Genomic DNA, 24,693 nt, shown 5'->3' with positions numbered 1-24,693 from the left:
AAAGAAATGAGTATGTGGGGCAAAAAAAGCATCATTACAATTTTTGGGTTACAAATGTAAGATTTTGTTCCCCAAGTGTAACTAGAGATCAGCTAGAGATCAAACAATAATCATTAATTTTCTCATTTGGAATTCATGAGCCAGGTCTTAGGACTGTGTCAGAAGTGTTTCATGAGGTAACAAACTCCTAGAAAGAAGGATCCAAGACTTTTATACATCTGTGCTCTCTGCTGTCAACCAGCAGATTACAAATACTCCGTAAACACTTTCACTCAATAGAATGTATGAACAAGGTGAAACTTACATCCCTGTTTTGTCATTAACTTGTCCGCTCATTTTCACGTGTGCAACCAGAACAGGTGCGTAACAGAAAACGAACTATGCGCCGAGGGTACAGCAGGCACTTACTGAACAGAGGAACGTACCAGTCAGGTTTTGCACTGAGTGTCGCGGACAGCAAGCCTGACAAGGCACGGAACCCAGTCTCTATGCACCTGCAAGCGGGGAGAAGAGACTGACACACTGCATCGTTCTGACTCAGGAGGAGAGGTGCTGTGACACAGGAATGTTCAAGATGGATGCCAACAGAAGAGACAGGATGAAGAAGGTAAGTACTCAAATGTGAAAGCTTGTTTGCCAGGTGAACACGGCCACAGGGCAGGCTGGTAGAGGGAGGAGGCGCGGGAAGTGTAAGTGCGAGAAACCGTGTGGAGACAGATTGGAGAAAGCAGGGAAGAGGCGGGCAAGGAGCAGGCCACGGACTGTCTTCTCTCCTACGCAAATGATGATGGACTTGATCCTGGGAGCGATAACCAGCCCTCAGAAGGCTTTAGTAGAGTGCAAACCGAAGTGTGAGTCAGCTTTAAAACATAAAGGATACAACGAAAGAGAGAGGCCTAAGATCGGAAGCAGAGGCTCTGCAGCAAAGCCCCGGGGAATGGTGAGAGTCACAACTCAGGGAGCGATCCCAAGGACAGAGGGGGGTGCGGGCGAAGGAGGGACCGTGAAGATGGGGAGGAGCTGCCGGCGAGGGATAGTTCAAAGATGAATAAAGTGAAAGAAACAGTTTGATTGGAAACTCTTAAGTGCACTGCATCTCTCTACCAATCCTGAATTAGTCTATTGATAAGGCCTCCACACTCCGTATCGCATCCTCTGTTTACTTCTCTTCTACCCCCTGTGGGTACACCACGCAGAACCTTGTGCCATGGAGACCAAACGTGTGTGTGCTGGAGGAAAGATGTAGCTCAGGATTAAAGGACTAATCAGAACAGAGTAACTCTCTGACGTCCTTTCCCCAGGGCTCTGATGGCAGAGTCATCGCCGTATCAACACTGAGATGAACAGGGAGCACTTAAAAAAATAAGCATGACTTTCTCAAGAAACAAGAAAGGTCTCAGGTACACAACCTAACCCTACACCTAAAGGAGCTGGAGAAAGGACAAGAAAGAAACCCTAAACCCAGCAGGAGAAGAGAAATCATAAAGATCAGAGCAGAAATCAATGAAATAGAAACCAAAAAAACAATAGAACAAATCAACGAAACTAGGAGCTGGTTCTTTGAAAGAATTAATAAGATTGATAAACCCCTGGCCAGACTTATCCAAAAGAAAAGAGAAAGGACCCAAATAAATAAAATCATGAATGAAAGAGGAGAGATCACAACGAACACCAAAGAAATACAGACAATTATAAGAACATACTATGAGCAACTCTACGCCAACAAATTTGACAATCTGGAAGAAATGGATGCATTCCTAGAGACATATAAACTACCACAACTGAACCAGGAAGAAATAGAAAGCCTGAACAGACCCATAACCAGTAAGGAGATTGAAACAGTCATCAAAAATCTCCAAACAAACAAAAGCCCGGGGCCAGACGGCTTCCCGGGGGAATTCTACCAAACATTTAAAGAAGAACTAATTCCTATTCTCCTGAAACTGTTCCAAAAAATAGAAATAGAAGGAAAACTTCCAAACTCATTTTATGAGGCCAGCATCACCTTGATCCCAAAACCAGACAAGGATCCCAACAAAAAAGAGAACTACAGACCAATATCCTTGATGAACACAGATGCAAAAATTCTCGCCAAAATACTAGCCAATAGGATTCAACAGTACATTAAAAGGATTATTCACCACGACCAAGTGGGATTTATTCCAGGGCTGCAGGGCTGGTTCAACATCCGCAAATCAATCAATGTGATACAACACATTAATAAAAGAAAGAACAAGAACCATATGATACTCTCCATAGATGCTGAAAAAGCATTTGACAAAGTACAGCATCCCTTCCTGATCAAAACTCTTCAAAGTGTAGGGATAGACGGTACATACCTCAATATTATCAAAGCCATCTATGAAAAACCCACTGCAAATATCATTCTCAATGGAGAAAAACTGAAAGCTTTTCCGCTAAGGTCAGGAACACGGCAGGGATGTCCGTTATCACCACTGCTATTCAACATAGTACTAGAAGTCCTAGCCTCAGCAATCAGACAACAAAAGGAAATTAAAGGCATCCAAATCGGCAAAGAAGAAGTCAAACTATCACTCTTCGCAGATGATATGATACTCTATGTGGAAAACCCAAAAGACTCCACTCCAAAACTGCTAGAACTTGTACAGGAATTCAGTAAAGTGTCAGGATATAAAATCAATGCACAGAAATCAGTTGCATTTCTCTACACCAACAACAAGACAGAAGAAATAGAAATTAAGGAGTCAATCCCATTTACAATTGCACCCAAAAATATAAGATACCTAGGAATAAACCTAACCAAAGAGACTAAGAATCTATACTCAGAAAACTATAAAGTACTCATGAAAGAAATTGAGGAAGACACAAAGAAATGGAAAAATGTTCCATGCTCCTGGATTGGAAGAATAAATATTGTGAAAATGTCTCTGCTACCTAAAGCAATCTACACAGTTAATGCAATTCCTATCAAAGTACCATCCATTTTTTTCAAAGAAATGGAACAAATCATCCTAAAATTTATATGGAACCAGAAAAGACCTCGAATAGCCAAAGGAATATTGAAAAAGAAAGCCAAAGTTGGTGGCATCACAATTCCGGACTTCAAGCTCTATTACAAAGCTGTCATCATCAAGACAGCATGGTACTGGCACAAAAACAGACACATAGATCAATGGAACAGAATAGAGAGCCCAGAAATGGACCCTCAACTCTATGGTCAACTCATCTTCGACAAAGCAGGAAAGAATGTCCAATGGAACAAAGACAGCCTCTTCAATAAATGGTGTTGGGAAATTTGGACAGCCACATGCAGAAAAATGAAATTGGATCATTTCCTTACACCGCACACGAAAATAGACTCAAAATGGATGAAGGATCTCAATGTGAGAAAGGAATCCATCAAAATCCTCGAGGAGAACACAGGCAGCAACCTCTTCGACGTCAGCCGCAGCAACATCTTCCTAGGAACATCACCAAAGGCAAGGGAAGCAAGGGCAAAAATGAATTATTGGGATTTTATCAAGATCAAAAGCTTTTGCACAGCAAAGGAAACAGTGAACAAAACCAAAAGACAACTGACAGAATGGGAGAAGATATTTGCAAATGACATATCAGACAAAGGGCTAGTGTCCAAAATCTATAAAGAACTTAGCAAACTCAACACCCAAAGAACAAATAATCCAATCAAGAAATGGGCAGAGGACATGAACAGACATTTCTGCAAAGAAGACATCCAGATGGCCAACAGACACATGAAAAAGTGCTCCATATCACTCGGCATCAGGGAAATACAAATCAAAACCACCATGAGATATCACCTCACACCAGTCAGAATGGCTAAAATTAACAAGTCAGGAAATGACAGATGCTGGCGAGGATGCGGAGAAAGGGGAACCCTCCTACACTGTTGGTGGGAATGCAAGCTGGTGCAACCACTCTGGAAAACAGCATGGAGGTTCCTCAAAATGTTGAAAATAGAACTACCCTATGACCCTGCAATTGCACTGCTGGGTATTTACCCTAAAGATACAAACGTAGTGATCCGAAGGGCCACGTGCACCCGAATGTTTATAGCAGCAATGTCTACAATAGCCAAACTATGGAAAGAACCTAGATGTCCATCTACAGACGAATGGATAAAGAAGATGTGGTATATATACACAATGGAATACTATGCAGCCATCAAAAGAAATGAAATCTTGCCATTTGCGACGACGTGGATGGAACTAGAGGGTATCATGCTTAGCGAAATAAGTCAATCGGAGAAAGACAACTATCATATGATCTCCCTGATATGAGGGAGAGGAGATGCAACATGGGGGGTTGAGGGGGTAGGAGAAGAGTAAATGAAACAAGATGGGATTGGGAGGGAGACAAACCATAAGTGACTCTTAATCTCACAAAACAAACTGAGGGTTGATGGGGGGAGGGGGGTTGGGAGAGGGGGGTGGGGTTATGGATATTGGGGAGGGTATGTGCTATGGTGAGTGCTGTGAAGTGTGTAAACCTGGCGATTCGCAGACCTGTACCCCTGGTGATAAAAATATATGTTTATAAAGCTGTAAAAAAAAAAAAGAAAAAGAAAAAAGAAAGGATGAATACCCAAGTTTTGTAGCAACATGGACGGGACTGGAAGAGATGATGCTGAGTGAAATAAGTGAAGCAGAGAGAGTCAATTATCATATGGTTTCACTTATTTGTGGAGCATAACAACTAGCATGGAGGACAAGGGGAGATGGAGAGGAGAAGGGAGTTGAGGGAAATTGGAAGGGGAGGTGAACCATGAGAGACTATGGACTCTGAAAAACGATCTGAGAATTTTGAAGGGGTGGGGGGTGGGAGGTTGGGGGCGCCAGGTGGTGGGTATGGTAGAGGGCACGGATTGCAAGGAGCACTGGGTGTGGTGCAAAAATAATGAATACTGTTATGCTGAAAAAATAAAAAATTAATCAAATAATAAAAAAAAAAAAAAATAAGCATGACTCAGGTGGAGAAGCTGCAGTATTCCCCACAGCAGGAAAGTCGCGAGTACCTTCAGTGTGGCCACTGCCCAGCTGCGCTCCGGGTCTATCCACGACGGGAGCTGATCCCGGATCCTCTGCTGGGAGTCCTTCGGAAGAGCAACATATTTCGTGACATTCAGACTTAGAAAAATTAATAAAAGACTAGCTAACTGTATGAACTCTGATTTGAAAAACTCATTCTGTGTATTATTACTTCATTGTTTTACTATTGTAAAATTCTATATAACACTATTGTAAAATTCAATGTAACAAGGTATAATAACCATCTACACAAATGTTGCATTCATTTTCATTGTATATTATCGGTTATGAAACTTAAAAATGTAATAAAATATAATAAAAATGGCCACAGATTTTACATTATTTTTAATAATATCTTGCATTTCATACATAATCTAGATTTTGCATTACAGCTTGGGTATTCTGCTTTGAAGTAAACTATTATTCATTACATGTTCAAGTAGAAAAGTAGTAGAGAAAAAGCTAAACTTGAATGAAGTTATCAAAAAATTTTAAAAACATTTTAAACTTCAGTTATATGAGAACTTTCGTAGTCATAACACAAAATTCTATTTTTTCAGGATTATAAAGTGTTCTTGGGATAAAATGTGGACTGAAAGAAACTGCATTAGTTTCTTAGTATTTAATTAGTATTATTCTCATAAGAACATACGTCTCTAAGGACAAAAATATTTAGATCTGTTTTATAGTACGGCAGCAGAGGCAAGAATATATTCCTCTAGTTAAAGTATAATTTCAACAGAACTGTAAGATTCCTCTGAAGCAAATAATATCTCAGGAAGCCAAAGAGAGGACTACTTTCCCTAAGAGTGAAATAATTTTATTATTTTTACTTACAGCTTTCCGCAACATGTCTCCAACAACCACACCTGTAAACGTATCCCATTCCTATTGAATAAAAATATGATTTACTCAAAAAATATAAAAAGACTAACCAGCTAGCACAATTTTTTTTTCTCAATTTCCCTATAAGATGGCTTACAGTGCAGCTTTCTAAGTACATGGAAAAAAAAAACAATAAAACTCATGTCATGTCCCTTTCTGGTTCAACACTGACATCAAGAATGAGTTCATGTAGCAACATAACACATTCCTAGGCAAACGATGAGCAAAAATTTTTTACTAAAGCAAAAACCTAACTACAGTTTCTCTCCCTATATATATACAATGCTTCAACATCCAAAAATTTACATGTCGTGTTCAGTGTTTATCTTAATTTGCCCCATTATACGCCATTTTTCACTAATAAATAAGCAATAAAGTGCATCAAAAATTTAAAAAATTCTGTATGCTGGGAAAAAAATAGAGAAAAGTACTTCCATTAGCTTCTCTTTTTCAACAGATTAGGAGAAGACTGCCATTATTCTTTTTTTAAATTAATCCACAGAATCATGACTGACCCAGGGCTACAGAATCTAGTGCTCCAAGATCTCGGTGTTCACCCTGACCTCCCTGCAGGTAATAATGGGCACTACCATAGTCTTTGTTATGTACTGGTCGGCAAATAAAGAGAAAACATATAAAATTTGAGAGCAATATAGAAAAAACAAAATTACTTCCTGCATCCACCCAGCATGACCACTCACTCCTCTTCACTGAAATCATACAGTCACGATGGAATAGAAATGGTTACTATTACTAGACGGGGGCAGAGAAAAATGTTCTTTTCCCAATATTTACGTACACTCCGGCAGGGAAAACCAGGGAATATTAAGTCTTACACAGTGCGGAATGTACTGATCATGGTGAAAAACATGATACAGGGGGAGGGAAAGGCATCAAAGCTAATGGTGGAAATAAAAGGAGTCAAATCCACAAATTCAGGAGAAACGATATAAGTTGGCCAGAGCAAGAGAGAAAAACAGGCACGTGGAAAGGTCTGCGTTCTTCAAGTTTGATTCCAATAAGGAGAGCCCAGGACATGAAATCCAACCAAGCAGCTGGGACGGTCACAGCTGGACTATCTGTCCATACGCTATCCCCCACCTTGATGCTCCACTCTCACTGACAGTGATGTCAAAACCAGAAAATTGCTTACAAATAACTTTTTAAATGTCAGAAGCACACCAGAGATGGATTAGTTAGCTCTAACCTGAAGGAGGCTCTTTTCAAGTGGGAGAGGTTGATAGGGCAGACCAGGAATGAAGTTATAGACAACGAAGATGAATTACACATAAAAGACTAACACAAGGCTCTGGGCTCCAGGACGTTTCTGGAAACAGCCCACCTTCTTGCTTCCCATGCTGACTCGGAGCAAGTCAGTGAAGGGGGTAAAGAAGGCAGCTATCCACCAGCACTGTTTCACTTTGTGTATGTATCAGCTCCACTGCTCGTGCGAGCAAGACAAGCAGGGGCCTGGGGTTCAGAAAGGTCTAGAAACACTGGGGTAAGTCACTCTGCCTCACCATCCCTTCCATATACTGGGCACACCCAGAGGGGAGAAGCAGAAATCAGCATCTTGCACTAAATTTTTAACTTAGTAAAAAATCAATAGGTTGATACATAATTTCTAGACGAAGTTATTTCTACTCCAACCATAAATCTGCCCGTTACCAAACTTCTATGTAACTCTAACAGTTTTCTCCCTTACCCCCACTTACGTTTTCTTGAAAAAGTTCAGGATGCATGCCTCGAACAAAATGCAAAGCAAACATCAACTGATCAGCCTGAAAAGAATAACAAATGTTATCTTGCTGTTTCTAAATGTGTGTTTTCAGAAAAGCACAGTCCTGAAACGTCAGTTCACAAAATCTGTGTCCTATCTTTAAATTATCTACTTTTACCAATACAAGAAATGGCTATCCCAGTGGCCCCTACACAGAATATTTCCAAGTTGTAGGCGGGAAGGATAGAGAAAGTACCTGAAGTTTTAGAGAAAATGTTAAAGATTAGTCATCATATAACTGTATGTATACATCATATAATTTATATTTATTTATGTATATCATATAAATGCATATGTGTCACTTATATATACATCATATAATTTATGTATTAATAATATACATCATAAAATTATATAATTAAAAAATACAGGTTTATTTAACAAGCAGAAATCCAATTTTGAGGTCTGAATTAGTCATTACCATGAAGATCAACCCCCTGCATTAGTAATCTTCAATCTGTCATTGTGTATGCTTACATGATTCAGAACATTCTCTATGCCCTTAAATCAAGATATTTCATTTCTAGAAAGTTATGCAAAGGGGTGATGAATGTATTTATAGATAAGAAATGAGGATATTTGATGCAAGATTTTTTCTTATGGAGGAAAAACTGAAACAAACTAAATGTTCAAAAGTTTATCATAAATCATATTCAAATCAAAATATATAGCATAGCCCATACAATGGAAAGAAGGGCAATATGTTCATATAAACAAATATGGATATATATCTGCAAAAAAAACTGAAAAAAAAAAAAGGAATCAATTTCTATTGGTGATTTACTTTTACAACTATAAGTTATTTTTGGTTTCTTCTTTTTCTCTTAAGTGTATTTTGTAAACTTTCTAAAACAAACTTATCTCATTTCTGTTTAAAAATACAGTAAATGCTTATTAAAAACAACAAAAAATCATCTACTCTAGCACCATCTTTCCCACCAGTTTATAATTTAAGCATTTTATATAGCTTCCCCCACACTATAAATAACATTTTATATCTCATACGTGCATATGATTATAAGTCTACACCTAGACTAACTGTAAGGGCTGTAGAGACTAGCAGCAAGTGATCTCCTCACCTGCGGGAAAATTGCTCCTCTGTCGGAAAGATTCAGTGTCTTGAATAACACGAGAGGATAATTTCCTTTATGAAAGTATATGTTACATATGTATACACAAGTACTCAACGAATGCCTATTAAATGAGTAAATAAAAACCATGTGTTTACAACCATAACATAGTCAATGCCTGAAAAAAAAAATTCTCAAAGTAGAAAAACTTTAAGCAGACGGCCATCACTCGGGTGTGGAAAAAAGTTAACACCAGCTACGATGTGTGTGAAATGACTCCCATGTGGCTTAAAAATACAAAAAGCAAGACACAGCATCTGGGGAGATGTGCAGTGTTGTCAGGTATCGGGGAGTACGAATTCACGTGGCCCGAGCAGGCTCACCGGGCTCTCTGTCGATGGTGTTCTCGGCGGAAAGTGGCCGGAGAAGCTGTTGCCGGCAGTCAGCCACGAGCATTTAGGAGCAGTCTTCTAATAAACAACAATTATGACTCAAAAGTACTCCTAAAAATATAATTTACTGAGAGACAAGAGAACATTTTATTTCCAAATAAACTGGAGTCAAATTAAGAATGAACACATCAAGCTTACGGACTTCCTGTGTACTTATTTCAAACAATAACAACAACAAAAAAACCTGCCAATATCTAGTTGAGAAAACATTTTGTGCCTCCGATGTCCTTGATCTACACTGCTCATCAGACCAGGAAACTTAGGGATTTTTAGTTCAATGTCAATTTATCTCATCACACTTGGGTTCTCTTACAAAATTCTTTACTATCAAGGGGCTATATAATAAGCAGCCTCTCAAGTGATTATCAACATAATTAGCATGAAGAGAGATCGTTAGGAGATGACTACATGGTATGACTCAGCCACACAGTGCATCCTCTGTCATTACACATGCTCGTCAATGTTCACAAAGGGTAAAACCATTAGCACAGGACTCAGAGGAGATACGGGAATCCTCAAGTGCACGTCTCGGCTGGGACACAGTTCACTTGTCCAGACACAACTATTCAGCTTCACCCCCAGCCGGTCAGCCCAAGTCTCTCTGCATCCAGCAGAGTGGGTTTAAATTCCAGTTCCGACATCCTCTACATCCAGAAAACCTACAGAAAGGTGCTAGCTCTAAATCTTGATTTCCTCCCTTCTAGAATGGGGTTGTTGTAGGAATTAAGTAACAATGCATGTCCTTGCACAGTGCCTGGAACATTGGAAGGTGACAGAAAATAACTACCCGCTTTCCAGTAACCTGATGTACTACATAATACTGCACTGAAGAGGAAATTTATCTTAAAAAATTCTATAAACCACATGATTCTCAGAGATTAAGAAGCAGTAGGAAGAAGAAGAGCACTCTACACTATTCGTCACTTGCAAACACATTCAGGGAAAGTATAAAACAGATGTTACCGTATGAAGCCTTGCTCCAATCTACACAATACTGAGATAGCACCGACCTTGAGTACCCACACTTGTGCTCGAAGTCACACATTTTAATAAACAATTCTATGCAATCCAACTCTACTTATGAGAATCTAAAGGGTTAGATAAATGCTAAGTTTCAAAATTTCCTAAACAGAAGAAAATGATCCAAATTATCAGGATTCATTTTAACAGCAACAAGTTATAAAATTTATAAACAGTCAATCAAAGAACATCCACTTTTCTGTAAAAGAAAACACATTTTGACAGAAAAAAATACCAGAATCCAAATTCAATGATTTGTCAGATAAATACAATCATGAGACACTAGGATTTTATTTTGAAAATGTATGATTCATCCGTATTTTACTCAACTAGCCAATTCATTGGAAGAGGGAGGCGAGTTGAGCTCTCCACACCTCACCAGACAGTCTTTCTGCACCACATCAGAGCTCTCTTAGGAAATACTTCCGCGAGAAGGCCAAACACTGAGAGTACATGCTCTCCAAAGCCTCTTCCCAACCCTTTTCTCTACTCTCACCCAATATATGTGGAAATTATTTAACACTCCAACGCAACTTCCAATATTTTGTATCTACTCCAAGTGATAAACTGGGATGAAGAAATTACCTGGAGAAGTACTAACTTGTACACAGTTCCATTATAATCATAAGTTTGGGGGAACCAAGTATGCTACTTATGCTATATTGTCCAAAATACTTTGGTTACTGAAAGAAACACTTTTGGTCACTTGGAGAAGAAGAACGGCAGAGCCAATCATCTCGAGGGAAAGAGCTTTCTCCATTCGGTTTGGTTTATTAAAAGTCCAAAGTTCCTGCTACAAAACAGGTCAATCGTTTTTGTTCCAGGTCAAGCTGGTTCTCTGTGGGTGTGACGCGACCACTAATAACCCAGCTTCTGTTTCAGGGTCTCTCGCTGCCACAACGCTGTCACCAACACAACAGCAACATCAGCAAGAGAGAATGGCAGGGAGGGTAGTGTGGAGCTGACTGCCACAAACACAAAACCCTTTCGCTAAAATACGAAATCAGTTCCACCCTGGGTCAGATTACAGTGCTCAGTCTTGAGAAATTATCTCATTGCTCTACAATTCCTGTACTTTCTGGTTACGCAACGCTGGAACTCCGTGGATTGCTGAATTCACACTGATAGAGAAATCGGAGTATTAGAAACCAGACAGTCCATCACCAGTTAAAACACGTCTCTAGAATTATACATGACAGCTTTCTAAAGGTGAGTGTTAACTGCTCACAACAGAGAAGTATTTCTCAAGACGGGCGATAAGGAATTGCACATGCGCACCGCACTGCCGAGGACGCCCAGCCTTTGCACCCCCGTGTCGTGCAACAGGACGCTGGCTGGAGCCTCACTGCCATGTGTTTGCACAGGGGGCAGCCCCAACTAAACTCCGCTGACAGAGTCAACCATCTCCACACTGAACATGCACTGTATCTTCTCCTAGTTACATGACAGAACGCATGACATAAGGGTTTAAATCTCATCAGTCAACATAGTGTATTACTAAAAAAATAAGTAAGAACACATAGACAGAGGCACAGACATACGGATCAGAAACAAGGAATTCCGAACAAGGTGCTGACCTCTGCAGTGAATAGGAAAGTTTCTATTATCTTTCCACTGAAACATTTTTAAACTAAGTGCAGGTCTGTGATATTTTCACAAGTCACAGCCTATTTGAGTGTATAGGTCTTGAAAGAAAAGTAAAAAAGTATTAAGTATATTCTTAGGAGAGTGATCATCTTTTTTTTTTTTTTAAAGATTTTATTTATTCATTTGACAGACAGAGATCACAAGTAGGCAGAGAGGCAGGCAGAGAGAGAGAGAGAGAGGAAAGCAGGCTCCCTGCTGAGCAGAGAGCCCGATGCGGGGCTCGATCCCAGGACCCGAGATCATGACCTGAGCTGAAGGCAGAGGCTTAACCCACTGAGCCACCCAGGTGCCCCCTTAGGAGAGTGATCAAAATGAAACTTTGTGGCTCTAATGTATTTGCTAGAAGAATAAGAAAGATTAAAGCTACAAAGGGAGGGAGAAAAAATGAACCAAGATAGGACCAGGGTGGGAGACAAACCATAAGAGACTCTTAATCTCAGGAAACAAACTGAGGGTTGCTGGGGCGTGGGGGGCAGGGACAGGGTGGCTGGGTGATGGACATTGAGGAGCCCATGTGCTATGGTGAGTGCTGTGAAGTGTGTAAGCCTGACAATTCACAGACCTACAGCCTTGAAACAAACAGTACATTATATGTGAATAATATAAAAACTAATCATAAGAATTCATAACGTAGCAATCAAAAAATAAATCCAATGATTAAAAAATAAAATTTAAAAATAATTACAATAAAGTGGACTTGTTCTGTAAACAGCTTATTCTTTAGAATACCAAGAAAATCAACAAACACGACAAATAAGGAAAGTAAAATAAACTTAAAATAAAATAAAGCTTGAAAATCTTTCAGAAAATATTTTTAGGTTGTGTCTGTATAATAAAAATGCTTCAGTATTATGTGCAAAAATACATTACACAAATGTTAGAGATGCCATCCTCCTATCTACCTAAGGTCATAACGTTTTAGGGACAAATTGGGCTTTGAGATCATCTGCTTATAAGCAGATATTATTAATCTGGTTATTATTAATCTGGATATTATTAATCTTTCTATTTTTTATCAAGTTATGGCTTATAAATATTTTTATCTCCTCTGAATTTTTATTAAAGCTGTTTATTTTACCTTCCTTCTTTATCTGCTTATAATTCCTCATGTATGCAAGTTAAAACTGGGGGCCAAACAGGTGATTTTTAGAAGGATGGCTAACCATAAGAGCTCCAAAATACACATATACACTGTCTATAGACCTATATGGGGTCTCCACAGTTCTCATTAAAGAAACATCCCGCAGAAGTGTCCAACTATAGGTTTTTGAGCGTCCAGTAATAATTCCCTCTGTCTCAAGGAAACAGCATCAATATTCTGACTCTACTCAAAAAAGTTACTGTCCCTTTCTGAAAAATGTATTAACTGTATCTTTCCCAAGATTTTCTAAGAACCCTACATAACAGTACCATAGTAACTCTGTTTCTCTCATGTAGTTAATTGCCTTTACAAAGCTCTTCCTCATCTAGCTCAGCCTATACCCAAAGATCAGTACTTAAAAAAAAAAAAAAATCCTAAGTGAAAGGTGAAAGCTTCTATTTTCTACAACATACAAAAATTTCTAAATTACATTTCACTTTATAATCCTCAGGGACCCTTGTAATACGAAGACACCTATGACAAATTTCACAACTCAGGATCAGGCATTAGTTTACTTCCTAACGCCAGGAATGGAACCAGTTTTGTCTCCCAACCTAGGGGACACTGGCAATATCAGGAGGTATTTTTTAATTTAACTGTGTAGAGGAAGTATTCCCAAACAGACCCCCCAAACGTCCTACTGTGGTGCACACTGGCACCAGTGCTGAGCAGGGGACACCAGTGCAGCTAGAAAATGACCTCCACAGCCTGGCTACTGGTGTCCAGAGCCACAGCAGCCGACCCCCTGCGCGTGTGCTCTCCCTTCCTTGCTCGCGTTCTCCTCCCTCGCAACCATACCCCGCCACACCATGAGACCTTCCAGTTAGCAACAAGCATCATTCTGGGAAAGTATCAGAAATGCCAATTTCAATACCTTTCTGTAGTAAATGTGATACAATTTAACTGTAATAATGAAATCAAAATACAGGTCGTAATTTATACGTGAAAAAACAATACTTCTTACCTTGAATAGACAACGGCATATATATTCATAGACCATATGTTTTAATGAGCTGATAAGAGACTGGATTCTCTGTTCTGTATTTTCAGATTCCTATAGATTACAATTAGAAAATTTAAAAAACCATTAGGAAATTTATAAACATGTAAATAATACCCCCTAGCCTAATCACACCTATAAACTGCTCCTCCAGACTCAAAGCTGATTCTGGAACAATTATCTTTGTCAATTCAAGGGGCCAAACAAGTACATTAAATTTGTACACTAATACAAGAAAAATATTTGATGTATTTTTCTTTAATGCACAGAGTTAAGGATTTAAATGAATGAAAATTATAGTCAATTTCCAATAATACAATGTGAATTGAATTTCACAATACCACTTTGATACCTAATGGCATTAAAAATACTATGAGTATGGGCTAAACCCATTTCATTCCTTGTATTATAATAATCAACCCAGCCCCAAAACAGGGTGACCAGAACCACCCAATATAAAATTTTCTCATCCTCAATATAAGAACCTGAACAATCTTAAACCACGCCTTCCACGTTAGCTAATGATGGACAATAACTTCGACCGTGATGCTGTTAAGAACTCATACCACCTTTAGTGTTTCACCTGTTCTCTGCTTCTGTGTGGCACATGACTGCCATGATCTGGAAAAACCACCACTAATAGCTGTTCCCTCTGCTTACTGAAGAAGGGCTTGGTGTAGACACAGACAGAGGGGACTGTCAAGTCTGGTCTGTTCCCCAACAGTGAAAGAGCTTTCCATCTCACCTCAGGGAGCACTTGGAGGAAACAGCCCGTGAAAGTTCCACTCAGCTGTACTAGTTAGGCTAAATTTTCTTTCTTGCTTATGATTTTAACTGACAAGAAAAAAACTCATATGACAGTTTAAAGAACTACATCCAGGATAAGCAGGGTGAGGTGTGACACCGACATAAAACCACACAGGCTTGGTTCTCATGTGCAGCAGGCCCCGGCCCGGCCCCAGGGGTACCTGTCCTACCTGAGAGCTCACGTGGCAAACAGCCTCTCCCCTTCACTACTGCTTCACGAAGATCACGCACATGCACAATACACACAATACATACATGCACACATACAGAAACACCAGCATGTACGTGCACACATACACATGCACACACATTCACACAATACACACACGCATGCACATATACATGCACATGCATACACATACACACGCACACACACACAAAGGTCAGTGTTATTCAAGAGCCACACCATCAAAGACTGCCAGTTCCTGAGGAGACACGGAGCTGCGCACCAGAATAACCCAAGTTCTCACTGGGTTCAGGCAGAACTGCTAACCTCTTCATCAGTTCTCCTACTCCTTCAGAGTCGCTGATTTTTTTTTTTTTGAAGATTTTATTTATTTATTTATTTGACAGACAGAGATCACAAGTAGGCAGAGAGGCAGGCAGAGGGGGAGGGTGAAGCAGGCTCCCCGCTGAGCAGAGCCCAACTCAGGGCTCCATTCCAAGACCCTGAGATCATGACCTGAGAGGAAGGCAGAGGCTTAACCCACTGAGCCACCCAGGTGCCCCCAGAGTCACTGACTTTGAACAGGAATATTTCTAGACTAAAGGAAAAGAAAGAATTTAAAATAAACTTATAATTGTGCACTTTCTAAGTAATTTATGAGAAATTTATCATGCAAAAATTATTCGAAGATATAATCCACTGTTGGTGGAGACACAGATGGAAAAGGTGCTGTCACTGCCTCGGTTTAACACGCCAAAAGCACATGTAATGAGAAGGTAATGAGAAGGCATTTGTCTGAGAGCTTACAGACGGGCACTTTGGTCCCAGTCATCCAAGTCTAGGAATTTAACTCAGAAGAAAACTAGAGAAGCAACCCACTGATAACAGAGAAACCGTCAATGTCTGTAGCTGCCTTAATGCCTCCATCAGAAAGGATGAATACCCAACTTTTGTAGCAACGTGGACGGGACTGGAAGAGATGATGCTGAGTGAAATAAGTCAAGCAGAGAGAGTCAATCATCATATGGTTTCACTTATTTGTGGAGCATAATAAATAGCATGGAGGACAAGGGGAGTTAGGAGAAGGCAGCTGGGGGAAATTGGAAGGGGAGGTGAACCATGAGAGACTATGGACTCTGAAAAACAATCTGAAGGGTTTGAAGAGGTGGGGGGGTGGGAGGTTGGGGGAACCAGGTGGTGGGTATTAGAGAGGGCACGGACTGCGTGGAGCACTGGGTGTGGTACAAAAACAATGAATACTGTTATGTTGGGGAAAAAAAAAAACACAGGCCCATTCTCTGGGGCGCCTGGGTGGCTCAGTGGGTTAAGTCTCTGCCTTTGGCTCAGGCCATGATCTCAGGGTCCAGGGATCGAGCCCTGCATCGGGCTCTCTGCTCAGTGGGGACCCTGCTTCTCCCCCTCTCTCTCTGTCTGCCTCTCTGCCTACTTGTGATCTCTCTGTCAAATAAATAAAATCCTTAAAACAAAACAAAACAAAACAAAAAACCAAAGGCCCATTCTCTGATACCATCTTGTCAAGAGGTGTGCACCCCCCACCACCACCCTCTCGATCACAGCAGCTTTGGGACTCCCTCCGCCAGACTGCACACAACACAGGTGACACTGACCCCAGGCTGACTCACAACAGCTTCTGCCTCACGCACTGGAACACACGTTCGGCCCCCAACATGTCCTACCAGACATCTGCTACTCTGTGTGGTGCAGAAGTCCAGCTCGGTGTCCTCCTCACCAAGCCCTCTTGCCCCAGGCACTGGTTCAGCAGGGGAGCCTCCCCCTCCCACCCCTGCTCCACTCTTCCTGTCCCAGCTGAGGTCCCAAACACTGTCAAAGAGAGGTAAGCCATCGCTGCTCGGCCCTGGCCAAATTTCCCACAGAAGCCGTGAGCTGAAGAAAACCACCATCAGATTGGCCGAGCCTGGGGTTAGCAAAACGTCTAGATAGCACGTGCGTAGAGGGCTCACACCATCCGGCCTCACAATCTTCCCAAACGCTGTGCAGGTTTCTACGGAGGGCATGAAAGCTATCCGCGCTACCCTGGGGCTTACTGTAAGGACTGTGTGATACCTGTGGGTGAAGACACCCCCTCCCCCTTAGCAGACACACTCCATAAGGCGGAGGACACTCCTCTAGCCTCTTTAGCTACAGGACCTGGCACGGAGCACAGCTCAAATGACTGACAATGACTTTTTCAGTGTTGTTTTCCCCAAGGAATGAGATTATGTAGATAACTTCTTAGCCTTATACCATTTTAATGATAATCTATTACTTATGGATTTGTACTCAGAACTGAAATCATTTCCATTGAGAGGACTGTCACCCCAGGATGGCTGGTATAGAGGGTAAAACACAATTCAGCTAGTTTCTGAGCTAGTCTCTTTAGATAGTTTGAAACAGTCCCATCGGCCTTCTGAAACAGAATTCCAGACAGCTTTTCACAGGCAATTCTCACCCTAAGCAAGCCCCTAGCCAAGGCGTCTCAGCCACTGCCCACTATGGGATAAGAACGGCGTACCTGCTTGTTCCGCAGAGCTCGCTGGAAAAGTCGCAGAAAGGCTGCCAGGCTGAAGCGGTACATGTTGTTAATTTTGGACAAGTCGGAGATGATGAAGTACATCTTACTGGCGCTGTCAGCCAGGGGAAGGTAGGCGTCCCGCTCCTGCAGATCAGAGGGTGGGGAGGTGGCCCTCAGTGCCAGCCGCCCTGCGCGTCCCACATGGGTGCCACATGGTGACATGTCACACAGCACCATCTAGCCTGCCTTCCTCTCACAAGACTGAGCACCGCGGATTAAAGAAGTCTTAGCTCCGGGACCACATGCGCGGCTCTCTGGAGGGCGCAGAGCACCTGCCTGAGGGAGCAGTGAGGGGGGTTGCTCAGCAGTCATGCCCCAAGAGAAGCGGTGCGACTGTGCGTTCCCAGAGGGAGGCAGTGTAGGGTCGCTGTTAGGGTGGCCAGAGGGCAGGGCACCATCGCCCCTGCAGGGAGGGGAACGTGGAGACCGTGAGTGTAGAGCGACTGCAAGTGTAGAGCGACCGTGAGTGTAGAGTGGACACCAAGTGTAGAGTGACCACAAGTGTAGAGTGGCCCCTGAGTGTAGAGCGACTGTGAGTGTAGAGCGTGTGGGTGCTGGGGCCGCAGGAACACTGATGGAGCGGAGCCTGGACCGGGGGTCAGGCTCCGCGTGGGCACGGAACAGACTGAGAGCACACGGACCCCTGGGATGGCAGGGAAGGGGCCCCGACTGGGCAGGGCCTAGTGTTCTCAGTGGGACTCGGGAGTCACTGTGATCCCAGTGCCAGGATCACAGAGGTGATGCCGTTACGGGATGCCTCGGTGCTGTGCATGCAGGAGGGAGGCCAAGCCCTGTGCTGTGAGACCGGGAAGAGAGGGGTGCACCATCGGCTGGGCTCAGCCAGGGGGCCCGGGTTCGCCACAGGCTGCACACCTGCTCCTGCAGCGGTTCCCACAGGGGCTTTCCCAGGACAAACGGCAGTGCCCTGCAGGTGCACAGCCAGGACAAGGGCTGGATGGCACCGAAAGGACACCTTCAGCACGGGCCCAGGCGAGGCTGGAGCCCAGAAATGCACGGGAACCCTCATCTGTCCGGGCATCTGCCCGCCTTCAGGCAAAGCTCCATCACCAGAGTGCAGAAGGAAAGGCGGGCTGTTCTGAACTTGGACTAGGATTTTGCAAAAGGGCTTATCAAAAGAAAGGCAAAAGGCATTTTAAGCCATGGCATCTTAAGGGAAGAAAATGTTTTTAATGGAAAAAACACCTTAGAGCTCCTACTTCATATACTGAACGGGCCTTAATCTTAAAAACTCCAGGAATGGCAAAGATGCTCTTAACAGTCATTTTCGGTACTCTCATTTTCAACTTCAGTGTAAGGCTGTCACCCCAGAACCAGAGCTAACGCGACACCAGAAGTCAGCAGAGGCCAGCGGACCTCATGCGCGTTGCCCTGAGCATCTCACCACCCCGCAGAGCAGGACCCATCAGACCCAGGCTCTGGGCTTTCTGAAGAACTTTCTTTTTCGTAATCGTCATTCCCCCAAAGTTCTGAGTCTCCACTGTTTAGTCATATTAATATAAAAGTTTAGGAACACGTGATATAAGATTACAAAAAAAGGAAACAATTACTTGGTCAAGGGAAACTTGGAGTTTGTAAGATTCTTTCAGCGACTCCTGAATAAGTGCACTGCTCGCTTTCGTCTGATTCAAAGATTCAATCAAATCCTTATTTTCCAAAATATTCCCTTGGGATGTGGCAAGGGTCTGCAGCGAAAATCAAGACAGTAATGTGACGGTTATCATACATACGAAGTAACCTATGGAGAGAAGCCCATCTCCGCCATCAATAAATAATGTTTATGAAAACCTACGTTATTTTAAAAGAATTTCAACATTTTATAGCTTATAAGAATGTTAGAGTAAATCATTACATAGTATATCATCAAAGCATATGTATTAATTTTATCAATCTAATAAAATAAAAACCAAAGGTACAGATTAAATCATGATTTCATGCTACATTTTAATGCCGCTTGAAACTCTAAGCATATAATAATTAAACATTAGTGAAATAATATAAAGACAGTATTCCTTAAAAATCACTTATTATAGACATTATTACCATTACTTCTTAAGATCTTGTATTCCAAGACATCTACTTTTTTCTGATTTTTTAAGATATCTTTGATACAACCAAAAACATGTGGAAGGTACTACTGAATTTTTAAATAGCTATTAATTATATTCACTAAAAAAATGTCATATAAGAAAAGCATCCTGAATAACTAAATTTTACCTCTAAAAGAGATTCCTCAAGCTTGGCTAACTGTATTTTCTTATCTTCTTCCTGTTGTAATAGTTTTGTTTTCTGCTCCTCTAAGTCAGGTTTCTCATGCTGAATAGTTAAAGCCAAAAGCTTAAAAAAAATTTTTTTTAAGTCAGTTATTTTAGCGGTAAAGTTCAAACAGAACAAAACAAACTTCCCACAAACAGGCCTTGTGTTGTGCCAAATATTGCAATTATTATGATATTATGTACTTCATTTGACTCTAATTAAATATGACTTATAATATTCATAATTCATATTATATTATAATTTTCATAATTATTTTTGACGAAAAAGAGGCAAATAGTTAAACTGATCAATAAAACATTAAATAGTATAGGACATGTGTAAGAAATTTTCTTACTTAACATATCAATATGTAATATTTAGTTCTAAAATTAGATTAAATATGTAACAACTATGGAAGCTAGATTTTTTAAGTGGCAATTATTCCTATAAAGAAACAAAGAGATCTCTTACTTAAAATACTCTATCCTCACAATCTCAGTGAGACACCACTTCACCCCCACTAAAACGGCTCCAGTTGAAAAGACAAGTAACAATGTGTCAGCAAAATGGGGGAGTGGGGAGCAGAATCCTCACACGTTTCTGGCAGGGAAGTAAAGCACAGTCACCTTGGAAAAGTCTGGCTGTTCTTCAAAATGTGCAACAGAGAGTTACCAGAAGAACCCGGCAGTCCACTAAAAAGCCACAGAACTGCACACTTTAAATGGGTGAATTAAATGAATCTTCCTAAAGCTATTTTTAAATGCTATGTCAAATTCTTCATTTTGAAACTTTAAATTAGGGTTTATGACACAGGAGGGTCATAAAACATGTCCATGCAAATCTGCCGGACAAGCGACCTCACTGAGCACTTCTGACAGATCTGACCCCCGTTGCGTGGGGACGGCCAGGCTCCAGACAGAATGAGCAATTTCATCAATCAATTCTGCCATGCTTTGAGTAATCCCTTCATAGTTTTATTTATAAGAAGCATCATCCAAGTAAGTCAAAACATACCATCCATAAAAACACATGCTGTGAGCTGTATGTTACTATAAGAAAAAGAATTTTAAAAGAAATTTTTGAAAATTATAATTAAGTAAAAATGTACCAAATATACACACTATCATAGTAAATGAAAACAGGAAGAGTCTACAACTGTTAGATGAGTGAAAAACAGAAGGACTCAAAGTCAACAGGCAAGATAAAGATAGCCTTAAGAGGAAAATGAGAGAGGAAACTATGTAAGCAAAAGCCTAGAATATAAAAAATCATTTTGAGATTCACATAATGGTCTAAATCATAAGAAGTCATACACAGAGATGAAAATCCAAAGAGGCATACATCTAGTGGAAAAACAAATGTCAGATGGGGACTCTAACACCCGCCCTCAATCAGCCAAACAAGTCAACTGAAACGGAGTTCTCGTATGTGAACTTCAGTTTTTATAATTAAAACAGAAAACGTAGCTGAACTCAATCTATGATCATTCTCTCTCCCAAACTCTCCCACACATGACAGAAATCGACCCTGAATTTAACGTGCAGCTGGGAGAAGCCGCGCTTCCATGCTACCAACAGACGCATGAGTCTAACACAAATGATAAAGTAAACCCCAACGCGTGACTCCACCCACGAACAGATTGTCAAGACGGTTCCAAAAGTTTAAACGCTAATCACTTCCACAAAGGCACCTCCAGTTCCGAGAGTCCTCTGATACACCAAGCTGCAGGAGACCGCAGAGGTCACGTCTCGGTGGCCACACGTACCTGTCCTCGCAATCCACTCCTGGTGGTTGTGAAGTTGACCTCTGTAACGATGGAGGCTGCGTCTGGTGGGATGAAGGGATTTGGGTTTCTTGTTGACAAGAAAAGTCGGAATTCTTCATTGTAGTCAATAATTTTGTCACCTATTTGTACCACATAACGTGGTCCTATTTGTTTAAAACGACACAATTAGTTGGCTTCAATATTCTGTCTTTTGCTTTATGACATTACCAAATCTAATTTACATTTCCTAGTATTTCTCAACAGTCATTAGCACAGGCTTTTTAGTAGAGTATGGAATAGCAGCAGTTAGCTGCCCAAGGAACTAGGAACCAGAATGCCCTGTTCGTCAGCACATACACAAACAGGGCTTAAGCCCGAGTCAGTAAGACGATCTTGGGATACTGATGCGTCAAAGAAATATATACATATTACATTTTATTCAAAATTTTCCTGAAATGACTGATTATAGGTTACACAAACAATAACAACTCAGTTATATACAATTCTCCACGTAATTCATCAGGGGCTTTGGTGGCTCAGTCGGTAAAGCGTCTGCCTTTGGTTCAGGTCATGATCTCAGGGTCCTGGGATCAAGTCTCGCATTGGGCTCCCTGCTCAGTGGGGAGTCTGCTTGGGATTCTCTCTCCCTCTCCCTCCACCCCTCCGACTCATGCTGCCTCTCTCTTGCTCTCTCTAAAATACATATTTTTTTAAAAGTGTTCATTTTCTAGCTTTTAAGATGTACTATGTAAAGACAGAAAGAGCTGGTGAAAACCTAGGATATTCAATATACGAGGAATTGCAAGGATGCTCATTATTAACTTCAAAGGACTTATTCAGATTGCCATATACAAGTGATTTGAGGTAAGAAATTAAACTAAGGGAAAATAAAGTTCCACCTCATAAAGGAGTATATTCCAAAATTTAATAAAAAAATGATATCCATTATAGAACACACACAGAAAAATAAATCAGCAATTATACCTGAAACTTAAAATTTTAAATTGACAACAAATAATTTATTTTTTAAGTACAAAATACACACTTTCAAAGATTATTTTCAAAGACTAAGAAAAGTATTGTAAGGAGTTTTTGAGAACCCTAGAATGGGTTTTTAAATTTTACTTAAAAACTTTTTTTAAGTTAATATGAAAATAATTCAATAAGCACTTTATGAAAAAGGATATATAAATGTCCAAAAAACAATATCAAAACAATGTTGAACTACAATCTTTATCAGAAAAACACAAATTTAAAACCCCAATGAAATACTTCTACATCAACTGGAATGTTTCAAGAAAACTTAAGCAGGATAAATGCAAAGAAAGCCAGTTCTAGGGACATCACAATCAAACCGCCGCAAACCAACGGCGAAGTCGTAAAGCGTCCGGAGGAAAACGCCCATCGCCCCTGAAGAGCGAGGATAAAAGCCGCAGGTGTTCCTCAACGGGACTGACAAAAGGTAGATGATGAAGGAATAAAACCTTAAAACTGCTAAAGAAAATAAATACCAACCCAGGATTCCATGCCAGGCCGAAAAACAAATCTCCCTCAGAAATCAAAGAACAAGAAGTTTGTTCCCAATGGGCCTTCCCTGAAGGACACAGGAAAGGAAATGCCTCAGACAGAAGAAAGCTGAGGTGGGCGGAGGGGGGCGCATGCGTCCCACGATGAGCACTGAGCCGCGTCCACGAGTGCTCCGTCACGGGGCCACACACCTGCCACTAAAAGAACATTGCCTGTGAACCAAACAAGAATGGCAATTTAAGGGACACCTGGGTGGCTCAGTGGGTTAAAGCCTCAGCTTTCGGCTTGTCATGATCTCAGGGTCCTGGGATCGAGCCCCGCATCGGGCTCTGCTCAGCAGGGAGCCTGCTCCCCTCCCCCTCTCTGCCTGCCTCTCTGCCTACTTGTGATCCCTGTCTGTCAAATAAATAAATAAAATCTTAAAAAAAAAAAAAAAAGAACGACAATTTAAAAAAGGAAAAATAACCTAGATGTAAATGAGGAGATGATGGGAATGATGAAAGACTTTGAGAACCATAGAAAGATCAATCTGTGTAAATACAGGTTTTAAAGACAGTCATTAGGACATACAGTGACCCTGATGGTGTGACACAGCAACGCAGGGGCAGGTAGGGGGTCCATGGGGTCAACTGCCCTGGGGAAGTGGCAAGGCATTTAATTTATTCGTAATAAAATAAAAAGTCAAAGACACACATTGTTATATGGAGGGTGACCATTAAAAAAATAGGAAATGTTTTATCAAGAAATAAAACCACGTTAATTAGAAAACTGGATTAGGGATCAAATGACCTGCTTAGCTGTGTTAAATTACGTAACAAACCGAGTCAAGATGGCGAAGAAGTAGCAGCTGAGACTACTTCAGGTAGCGGGAGATCAGCTAGAGAGGTTATCTAAAGATTGCAAACACCTACAAATCCAACGAGAGATCGAAGAGAAGAAGAACAGCAATTCTAGAAACAGAAAATCAACCACTATCTGAAAGGTAGGACTGGCAGCGAACTGAATCCAAAGCGACGGGAAGATAGACCGTGGGGGGAGGGGCCGGCTCCCGGCGAGAGGCGGAGCAACGGAGCACAAAATCGGGACTTTTAAAAGTCTGTTCCGCTGAGGGACATCGCTCCAGAGGCTAAACCGGGGTGAAGCCCGCGCGGGGTCAGTGTGGCCTCACGTCCCGCAGGGTCACAGAAGGATCGGGGGTGTCTGAGTGTCGCAGAGCTTACAGGTATTAGAACAGGGAAGCCGGCTACAGAGACAGAGCCGAGGAGTGAGCTCTAAGCTCGGGGTTACCTTGAACCAGTCACAGGCTCGGTCAGCTCGGAGGGCGGCCGGAGGCCAGGGTGACGGGCGTCATTGGGTGCTGTTCTCTGAGGGCACACTGAGGAGTGGGGCCCCGGGCTCTCGGCCCCTCCGGGCCAGACACCGGGAGGCCACCATCTTCATACCGGTCTTACAGAACTCTACAGAAAGCGCTCAGGGAACAAAAGCTCACGAAAGCGAACCCAGCAAACCCGAGCCGATGACTCAGCCCGCCCCGGGTAA

General features: G+C 41.5%; 1 protein-coding gene across 3 annotated transcripts in view; it reads right to left on the bottom strand.

Annotated features, from left to right (window-relative positions):
• The window catches only part of DYNC2H1 (dynein cytoplasmic 2 heavy chain 1), a 292,883-nt gene that overhangs the window by 137,885 nt on the left and 130,305 nt on the right, over positions 1–24,693 (bottom strand). For all 3 annotated transcript variants that reach the window (XM_047692880.1, XM_047692881.1, XM_047692882.1), the window contains 8 exons: positions 21,628–21,791; positions 19,824–19,943; positions 19,157–19,291; positions 17,529–17,672; positions 13,987–14,076; positions 7,628–7,693; positions 5,865–5,915; positions 5,015–5,092 (listed from right to left, as the gene is read on the bottom strand). In XM_047692880.1, the coding sequence (XP_047548836.1) occupies positions 5,015–5,092; positions 5,865–5,915; positions 7,628–7,693; positions 13,987–14,076; positions 17,529–17,672; positions 19,157–19,291; positions 19,824–19,943; positions 21,628–21,791 (848 nt within the window). The remainder of the gene's footprint in view (positions 1–5,014; positions 5,093–5,864; positions 5,916–7,627; positions 7,694–13,986; positions 14,077–17,528; positions 17,673–19,156; positions 19,292–19,823; positions 19,944–21,627; positions 21,792–24,693) is intronic.

Source organism: Lutra lutra, chromosome 10, assembly GCF_902655055.1.
Source record: "Lutra lutra chromosome 10, mLutLut1.2, whole genome shotgun sequence".
In the NCBI taxonomy this organism is placed as follows: Eukaryota; Metazoa; Chordata; class Mammalia; order Carnivora; family Mustelidae; genus Lutra; species Lutra lutra.
This window is presented reverse-complemented; position numbering and strand designations above follow the sequence as displayed.